At 43.4% G+C, this 10,396-nt stretch overlaps 1 protein-coding gene across 1 annotated transcript; it reads right to left on the bottom strand.

Annotated features, from left to right (window-relative positions):
* Nucleotides 1-4,020: 4,020 nt before the first annotated feature.
* Nucleotides 4,021-6,141, bottom strand: LOC145559250 (uncharacterized). Its single transcript, XM_081620687.1, has one exon. It carries the CDS (start codon nt 6,139-6,141, stop codon nt 4,021-4,023), a length of 2,121 nt encoding a protein of 706 aa, XP_081476813.1.
* Between the last annotated feature and the right edge of the window lie 4,255 nt (nt 6,142-10,396).

Genomic DNA, 10,396 nt, shown 5'->3' on the forward strand with positions numbered 1-10,396 from the left:
TTTAAACACTGTTTTTCTTTTGCTTGCAGATTTTATGTTTCGATTTGACTTGTATCTTTTTTGTTCCACTTGGGGGCAAGTGGTTCCTTTTGACGATTTGCTTTTGCTTAATATGCTAAGTATTCCTTTACTTTTGCTGTGAACGTAAAAAAGTGTTAAAAAATGGGATGAATCAATGGGTAGTAAAATTTGTTAAAAAATTGGAAATCAACAAGTGAAAATGTTTCGAGAAACAAAAACTTTTTATTAACTTTTCAAGGTAACAAACTTTTCTAATAATGTAGTTTTGTAGCTACTCAATATGCCTTGTCGAAGACTCTGTGAGTTTAGGCCTATCGTTGCTCCGTTTGCCAATGCCCCTTGCGTCCCAGCGTCGACGCTGAACCCTGAAGATTAGTTCTTGGTTCAGGTATCGGGTGTTTGGCGTCAGACGCTAAGGTCGAATGTTGCCCTGGGCTTCGTTGCGCTTTCGAATGTCGGTTGCAAGAATTCTTTGTTTGCTTTGTTAGGGGTGCTGTCGTTCCTTCTCGCTTCTTAGCGGAATTTTTCCATCTGTTGCTTGTACTGCAAAGCAAATGTGGTTAAAGCACCGTTGGCCGTTGGCACGGCCAACGGCCCTCCGATGCTTAAGTCAGTACGCTTAATCGTAATAAAAACTTTGACGGAACAAAATAAGTAGAATAATTTAGTTTAGACATTACCGTTTTATCGACGAACACTTTTTACCGTCTGTTTAAAAGTAGTATTTTCTGAGATGGGTTGCGTTCCAACTTCGCGGAACAGGATTACCTTGCTGATCAGTTAATCGATATGCACCGTTGCCGATGACCTGAGTAATTTCATATGGCCCTTCCCATGGGGGAGCAAGCTTTCCGTCAGCCGGATTCTTTGTATTCTGGAACGCTTTCCTTAGCACCCAATCCCCTAATTGGAACGTTTTAGCTTTGACGTTTTTGTTGAAGCTTCTAGCGATGATCTGCTGTTGTGCCGCCATTCTGATTAACGCTGCCTCTCTTAGTTCTTCAACCGCGTCCAGACTATCTTCCATTTCCTCTTGATTCCTTTCCTCCGTCATGAGTCCGAACCTTGACGTTGGAAAGTCGGCCTCAACTGGTAGAACGGCTTCGCATCCATAGACAAGGGAGAAGGGCGTCTGCCCCGTTACTTCTCTCGGCGTCGTCCGGTTGGCCCACAGAACTGCTGGGAGCTCGTCAGCCCATTTGCCTTTTGCTGCCTTCAGCCTCTTCTTAATGGCTTCCATGACTACTTTATTGCTGGACTCAGCTTGTCCATTGGCTTGCGGATACCTTGGTGTCGACGTCCTCAACTCTATGCGAAATTTCTGCAAAAAGGAACGAGTTTTGTCGCTAATAAACTGTGATCCATTGTCACAGACGATCACCGACGGAATTCCAAACCTGCATATGATGTTAGTCCATATGAACGAAATAACTTCTTTATCTGTCACCTGTTTCAAAGCAATTGCTTCGATCCATTTAGAAAAATAGTCAGTTAGTGCTAACATATATACTCTTTGACCTGGCGCCGCGGGTAGCTTCCCAACGATGTCCATTCCCCATCTCATGAAGGGCCACGGAGACAATGTTTGGTGGAGGGGCTCCGATGGTTTATGAACGGTGTTGGCGAATCGTTGGCAACTATCGCATTTAATCACGTACTGCATTGCGTCCTCATGAAGTGTAGGCCAAAAGTACCCTTGTCGCTTCGCGATGCTGGCTAATCTTCTCCCTCCGATATGACTGCTACATATCCCATCGTGCAAATGGCTAAGGATGGATTGTTGCTCGCTCTTTCGGATGCATCTTTGGGATAACCCTGACGCCGATTTGCGGAATAGGATTCCATCGATGACATGGTACCGGGAGGCTTTATATTTTAGCCTTCGAGATTCTGCTTTGTCCTTGGGTAGGATATCTTTGGTTAAGTAGTCTATGATCGGTTTGCTCCAGTCGTCGTCGTTGTCGACTGGTAGGATTTCTTTAAAAGATACGGACGGTTTTTGTAAATGGACCAGAGGGATATTTGTGAAGGCGGTTTTTTTTAGGGCGGAGGCTAGGTTTGCTAGTGCGTCGGCTTGGGTGTTTTGATCTCTTGGAATTTGAGAGATGGTAAAAGGATCGAAGTGTTTGGACTTTTCTTTGGCTATGTCAAGATATGCTAACATTTTGGAGTCTTTTGCTGCGAAGTCACCTGTTACTTGGCTGACGACGAGGAGAGAGTCGCTGTACACATCCAGGGATGTTGCGCCTAAGTCCTTGGCGACGATCATTCCTGCAATCAAAGCTTCGTATTCTGCTTCATTGTTAGTTGCTTTAAAATCACAAGATATAGACCTTACTATCATGTCCCCTTGTGGCGACTTTAGCACCATTCCCAGTCCTGCTCCTCGTTGATTGGATGATCCATCGACGAATAAGACCCATTTTTCTTTGCCTTGGACGCTATTTATCTCTTCCAGTTCTTTGTCGGCTATAACCTGTAAATCGGGGCTGAAGTCAGCCACAAAGTCTGCGAGAGCCTGGGACTTAATTGCCTTCCTAGGTTGGTATTCGATGTCCATCGTGCTCAACGAGATGCTCCATTTACCCAAACGCCCTGTCAGATCTGGTTTTCTCAAGACAGACTTAAGCGGGTAGTTAGTCATCACCACTACGTGGTGGGTTTCAAAATAGTGCCTCAGTTTCTTAACAGCAGTAAATAAGGCGAGAGCTAATTTCTCTAAGGAAGTGTATCTTACCTCGGCTGGGAGCAAAGTTTTACTTACGTAGTAAACCGGAAGCTGCCCAGCTTCCTTATCTTCTCTAGTCAGGACTGCGCTGACGGCTACAGCACTGACGGCAATATAAAGCTGCAAAGGTTCGTTAGTTTTGGGTTTCGACAGGAGGGGTGGCGTCATTAAGTATTTCTTTAAATCCTGCAAAGCTTTCTCATGATCGTCAGTCCATTCAAAACCTTTATTTTTCCTTAAAACTTTATAAAATAAGTGACATTTGTCTGACGACCTGGAGATAAAGCGATTTAATGCTGCCACTCGTCCTGTCAATTTTTGGGTTTCTTTAACATTTCGAGGGGATTGAATATTTATTAGGGCTCTGACTTGGTCAGGGCTGGCTTCAATTCCCCTTTGTGTTACTACATAGCCCAAAAATTTTCCAGCAGATACTCCAAATGAACATTTAGTAGGGTTAAGTTTCATACCATACTTCCGCAATACCTCGAAGGTTTGTTTAAGGTGATCGACGTGATCCTTGGCTTTTTTAGATTTCACCAGCATATCGTCGATGTATACTTCCATTGTCTCTCCTAATTGATCCTTGAACATCTTATTGACGAGTCTCTGGTACGTCGAACCTGCATTTTTTAGTCCAAATGGCATAACTTTGTAACAATATATACCTTTGTCGGTCATGAAAGCCGTTTTCTCCTGATCATCGGGATGCATCAAGATCTGGTTGTAACCGGAGTAGGCGTCCATGAATGTTAAGAGCTCGTGACCTGCCGTTGCATCTACCATGGCGTCGATGTGCGGGAGCGGAAACGGATCCTTAGGGCATGCTTTATTGAGATCGGTGAAGTCGATGCACACTCGCCACTTGCCATTCTTTTTGCTGACGACGACGACATTTGCGAGCCAATCTGGATATTTCACTTCTCTTATTTTTCCTGTCTCGATCAGCTGCTGCACCTCGTCATTGATGATCTTGTTCCTTTCTGGCGCAAACTTTCGACGCTTTTGCTTGACGGGCTTATGATTGGGGTCTACGTTCAACTTATGCGAGATGATGCTTGGGTCTATGCCAGTCATGTCTTTATGCGACCAGGCGAAACAATCTTTGTTCTCTCGGAGAAAGGCTAATATGCTGTTTTTGAGTTCAGGTTCTAAGTTGGCTCTGACACGAACGGTTTGATCGGGCATATCAGGGTTTAAGGGTATTTCGTCGATTTCGAGGTCGTTGGGATAGTCTGGTGTCGGGCCATGCTGTAATTGCTATGCGGTTCTCATGGATGGTTTGTTTTGTAGCAGTGTTTGGTTTCGCGAGGCTCTCCTTTGATCTCTTGGACTCCCCACGGGGTAGGAAATTTGATTGATTGGTGATAAGTGGAAGGTATGGCTTTTAATCGGTGGATCCAAGGTCGTCCCAATATAGCATTATAGGCTGATGGGCAATCTACGATATTGAATTTGGTTTGGGGGTTTAGGCCTCCTGCATAAGTTGGGAGGGTTATATCTCCGAGAGTTAACATGCTTTCCCCACTGAAACCGACCAGAGTCGTCGACCTTCTGGTGATGTCGCTATCCTTTAACCCCATATCTTCCATGGCTCTCCTGAATAAGACATTTGCGGAGCTTCCTCCGTCGACCAGCACCCTTCGAAGCAGACAATTCCCGACGACCAAAGAAATTACCAAAGAATCTTCATGATCCCTACCGATGTTGTTGACGTCATCATCGTCGAAAGTAATCGACATCGCTTCCAGCTTTTTTTCCAGGGGGTCTCTGATCTCGTCCGGGACAACTGCATTCTCTATTGTCGACTTTGCGATTCTTTTTGCTGCAGAGTAGGTTAGTCCAAAAATATCGGAACCACCAGTGATAACATTAACTATTACCTTGGGTACAGGGGGCTTGGGAGGTCCGGATGTCGTCGCCTTTTCTGGCTCACGACGACCTGCGTCGCTGCTTTTCTTTTTTCCTAGCAGATGCTTGAGGTTGCCTCTCTTCAGCTGGAAGGCGACTTCTTTTCGCAGGGCATAGCAGTCTTCTGTCTTATGGCCATGATCACTATGGAACTCGCACCATTTGCTCATATCCTTCTCTGATTCTGGCTTGTTGCTCTTTGACGGCCAACGAACTTTGCTTCCCAAAGGCTCCAATTCTTTCACTACCGCTACGATATTCACTTCGAAGCCATACTCCGATATATCGGGGTACTGGGGGGCGTCGAGAATGTCCTCTACCTGCACAACATTAACAGAACGTGATTTACCTGTCGCCTCGTAAGGCTGATGTCGCCATGACCCTCGGGGGTTGTTGGCGGCCTTTCGATCGGACGAGCTTCTGGAGCTTGGATAGGAACTGCGATTGGCGATATCTTCGTCGAAGCGCATTTGAGCCACGGCTCGGGTCCTGACCTCCTCGAACGTCGAGCACGGATATTTGACCATATCTTTATACAGATCCGAGTCCGTATGCAGTCCGCGGAGGAAGGCTTCAATGGCAGTCCTGTTGTCGACATTTTTGATCGAGACCTTCTCTTTATTGAATCGGGACCAATAGGCTCTGATGGTCTCCTTAGGACCCTGGACGATCCGATATAGATCGCTGGTCTGCTTGTCGAACTGCCTGCTACTTTCAAAATGGGAGTAGAATTTGTTAACTAACATAGCAAAACTAGTTATACTACCTGGCTCAAGCTTGCCGAGCCACTTGAGGGCGGGGCCTGTCAGCGTCGCACCAAATGACTTGCACATGCATGCCTCCCAGCACTCGAACGGGATAGAAGCTTGCCACATCCGCTGCTTATAATATTCGACATGCTGCTCTGGACAGGTCGTTCCATCATATAGCGACGTAAACGTCGGGAGTGACAATCTCCTAGGAATCCGGGCCAAGGCCAACTCGTCGCAGAAAGGGGTAGCTGCAAATCCACCCGGGGCTTCTCGCTGGACGGGGATTGGCACGCCGGGCATCTTTTTCATCATTGACAGAACCCTGGAATTCTGCTTTTCTAGGGCAACTAACCTTTGGAGTAGGATTTCAGTTCGATCAGGTTGCGGGTTGCCTTGGTTATCGCCTGGAGTCTGGATGCTTCCTTGCCCAGAATTTCTGACGGGAGGGTCCACGTCCATTTCCTCGCCACTGGTTTCAGTATCAGTATCATGGGGGGATTCAATGACATCGAACGACGGCATTCTGGGGATCAAGTCTAGCTGCCTCGGCTGGCGACGACGATTGCTTTGGGTGGATTCCAGCTGTTGGCGGGGAGCGGCAGCATCGGACTCTGACGCTTCTTTTTCCTTGCTGAGACGCTCGTTAGATTCCCTAGCAGCCTCGAGATCGGCTCGAACTTTCTCATAGGCAGCTTTTAGCTGTTCTGGAGTCATTTCGTCGGCAGACATTATGAAGGCTTAGTGAGAAAATTTTTCTTTCAATTTTACCTAGTTGTAGCCCCACGGTGGGCGCCAAATTGTTTATGCTAATTTTTGTCAAGTGGGATTGAATATCAAAATCTAGGCTACGGATCAACTAAGCAAAATATAGTGCAAAATAAAGAAGAAAAATAGATGACACAAGGAATTGGTGATGCGGAAAACCCAAGGAAGGTAAAAACCGCGGGTAGAATGAGGATCTACCAAACTTTCACTATGCCGAAAAAATGATATTGAATTACAAGTTTTTGATGTAGGATGAAGACTTGGAACCTCTGCCCTGTTCGCTACTGCTGCCCCCCTTATATAGACGGTTTGCTAGGTTATGCCCTAGCCGTTGCAAGGAGATAAGTTCATCCCCCTGATTCTCGGATTTCAGTTGCTGAAAACATCCTTCTTTTGTTCTGAATTCTATCGGAATGATTTGGCTGAGTTTGGACTAAATCCTTGCTTATCCTTTTCCTAGAAAATAGGGTGTTGTTATTTGACTTGGTCTTTCGTCGATGCTAACAATGCGTCGTCGAGCGTACGGCTTCGTCGAGGAGAGTCTTCGTCATTGATCTTCGTTGACTACCGTTGACTGACTTTTGCATATTTTTATCCATAACAATATTAATTCATGTTAGTATCATGTTAGGGCTAAATATTTGATTTTTAATGCTTAGTGACATGCTAGGATTTGTTATTAATCTTGTTAGTATTATGCCTAGGATCTTGCTATGCTTTAACATGATCATGATGATGATTACGATTATGATTATTATTATTAATGATGATGTTATTTATTGTTATTGCTTGATCACCTTTTATTTCATGTTTAAAGGGAATTGGTATTTGCAATCACGCTTAATAAGATAATTAATAATCTTGTTAGGTTAATTGTGATTATAATTCAAGTGATCGCCAATAATAGTTTATTTGTGCATTAATATTCAACCAACATAGATTAAACAGGTTTAGGGTTAATCCTATTGATTGCATGTTAGTCAGAAAGCGCACATGAATACGAGCAGAATAAAGTAGAGGCCTATTATTAGGGCAGGTTCAATCTCTTTTAGGTTGGATTTGTACCATCATCCCCGAACCCTTATTTGGTTCATGACCTTATGGAGTTGACGATCTCTTGGATCGTTAAGGGGTGTAACCTTCACCTCGTGAACGGTTTACAAGTTCCTTAAAAACTTGTTGGCGACTCTTTTGCTCTATCTTCTTCCCTTTTGGACGCCACCGTACTTTAGTGTATGATCACAGTGGGGTTCAAGCTAGTGGGATTTTAAAGGCTTGAAACTATTCCCTACAGTTTTTGGCAACTCCACTGGGGAGGATTTCTATTTTAATTCCTGAATTTGTTTCGGCAATGATTTAGAATGAGTGGATGAGACTCGAAAAGTTCTAAGTATTTCATGTGCGTAATTTTGATTAACATTATTGTCATATGCATAAAAAGGTTCTCATTGGAAAGACCATCCGTAATGAGTAAAAAACATAGGATTTTACACGTAGGAAATTTGAGAAATGTCTTTCACAACTAGGACTGAAATAACACCGCGTGAAACTGGATGATTTTATTGAGCACAGAAAGCTGCTGAGGCATGTGGGAAGTAGCGTCAGGGGCCAGACGCTACAGTTAAAAGTTGGCGCCAGTCTCTATTTGCTGGCGCCAATTTCCCCCAATACCGAGCTAGAAATATGCGTTCTAATTTTGACCGGTTTTTCGTATTATTTGCTCGATCCTTCTTCCTGATTGAATTTTTTCTCACTTTTCTGAAACCCATATGTGTTCTACATATGGATATAACCTTCTGGGAATTCATGCTCTATCTACCCGATTGAACGCTCCTGGCAACAAAGGGTACATCTGAGATGTTGAATTCACCAAACCATGGAAGTGAGTTTTTTCTAAAAACTCGCGGTGTCTCATCCACACGCGCTAACCCTTCACGGTTAGGCTTCTGCGCGGTGCATCCGGACAATTAACCATGGACCCTATTTGACTAAACCATATCCCGAACTTTAGAGAACTAGAGCCATGGTTAGGTTGCGAACTCATTGCATCATATTGTGCCTACTTGACTAATTGTGCATTATTTGTTGTGCATATATATCCTATGCTTCTCTTAACCGTTTGTTGATTTGTGTTGAGATTAAAATTAATGACTTATAGAACTTTGCTTAATTAATTAATTAATTAATTAATTTGAGTCAATAAAGTTTTTTTTAAATCGGAATTGATTCAATGGAGTAGAGAAAACTCAAAGTAGGCTTCAATGGAGAACTCAGAGTGCGCTTTAATGGAAAACTCAGAGTACGCTTCAATGGAGGAGAGAGAGAAATTTGAGGATGCTTATTAGGAGAAGAGTGAGGATGAGAGGACTCAGAGGAGCAAAAGCAGGAGAGAGAAATAGGACAATCCGAAAAGACCAAAATAGCCTTGGAAATTTGGTCAATCAGGGAAGGGTGCTAAGGCTAGGGGAGGGCAGAAGCGTCAATTTTCTGTTCATAAGGAACAGTAAAATGTGAATAGTCCTGATGCTTGGGGCTTTTATAAGGGTTATAGATATATTAATATTAACATAATTAAACTATAAAAATCCAAAATATAAACTTAGAATTTATTTATTATTCAAAATCCTCAAGGTTAAAAAGCTTGCACATTACTCCGTAAAAATTTGCTTCTGTTTGAATAGAACCTTTTTTTTTTTAAAAAAAAAAAAAAAACCTTTTTATTTGTTTGTTTGTTTGAATAGAACTTATAAACACAAAATCTAGTCAAATTTATTCAAGTACTGATATTTTGTTTCCAAGTTTAGCATAAACTTTAAAGAGTTGGAAAATAAATGAATACAAAATCGATCCAAAAGTAGGAAAAAGGGGAACCAACAACTTAAGTAATATGAGCTGGTGAAAAATCATTGGCATTGATTATGAGGAGCCCAGAATAAATAAACTAAGTAAAAAAAAAAAAAAAAGGCAGAGTATGGAGTACTTGTACTGTATCTTTGCATGTATGTCTTTTCTCTTCTCCCATCCTTCTCTTTTTCAGTTTTCACCACTAAATTTTGCCACTTACATTGCAGAGTTTAGTCTTCAACTTACTTTCTGCCTGCTCATTCTTGGCATGCCTCGTGTTTTTGAATCAAACATACCATTCATTCACTGACTATACACTTACACCCATCGATAGATACCCTACCGTTGATCCTTTTAGTAAGTGATCGTTTGATTAAATGTAAGAAGTTGCGTTTTCTAAGAATTTCTTGTAACGAGCTGAGTTCTCAGTCATTCGTTGATGCCAAACCCTAAAAGCAGGATTCCCATATCTGGCAGATTGCAGAGCAGGAGGAATCTCATCAACCCAGAAGCTCAAAGCGTCGAAAACGGAGATAATTTTGAAAAGGGTATCTGAAACAGGGCAAGGATCGGAGATCTTGTGACAGCGAATGGAGTGAGAGAGAAAAGCGACGAAAGAGAGGAAGGATTTGCCGGAAAAGGAGTCGATGAAGTGGGAAGCGTCGGAAGGAGAAGTGATGCGTTTGATGGGGGTGGTGAAGTGGAAAGGAGGAGAGAGAGGGGGGACAGGGTGGGGTTGAGGGACGGGAGTGAGGATGATGGATTGTTGGGTTTTGGCGGCGGTGTTGGGAGGGAGGTTGACGGCGGGGAGGCGGATTGGGATGTAGGCAGGTGGAGAGGATGAGTCGGGTGGTGGGGGTGGTGGTGGGAGGTTGGTGGGTGCGCCGCATTTGAAGCATTGTGGGGTTGGGAGGGAGGTTGGGGTAAGTTGTGCGGTGGTGGTGGTGGTGCAGTGGTGAGGAGGTGGTGGAGGTGGTTCCATGGTGGTTGGAGGAGAGAGATTAAGAAGAGGAGGTTTGTTTGGGATTTTGCATCAAATTTTGGGGAAGAATGAAGATTGAAGAGAAAAAGGGAGGGAGGATTTTCTTCTTTTCATTCATGAGTCGGTGTTTTTTTTTTTCATATTGCACGTACAACACGATTTATTAAAAAAAATGCTAAAGAATTAAAGGAAAGCATGTCATAAATTAATGGTTCGTGTAATAGAGAATCTGTTATATCATGGCTCATGTAATTGATAGGTAGGACACTAGCAATTGTACTGAACGCGTTTGTATGAACGTTTCCCTTACCTTGATGGAGCTTGATTTGCAATAATATCTTCGCCTCACATTGGCATGTTATGAACACTATGGTGTTTGAGTGTGAAAGACTT

This window comes from Chenopodium album, chromosome 9 (genome assembly GCF_948465745.1).
Source record: "Chenopodium album chromosome 9, dcCheAlbu1.1, whole genome shotgun sequence".
NCBI classification, from domain to species: domain Eukaryota; kingdom Viridiplantae; phylum Streptophyta; class Magnoliopsida; order Caryophyllales; family Amaranthaceae; genus Chenopodium; species Chenopodium album.

Bases quoted from the DNA above. Each gene is read 5' to 3' on its own strand.
- LOC145559250 (XM_081620687.1), bottom strand. From the start codon at position 6,141: ATGTCTGCCGACGAAATGACTCCAGAACAGCTAAAAGCTGCCTATGAG.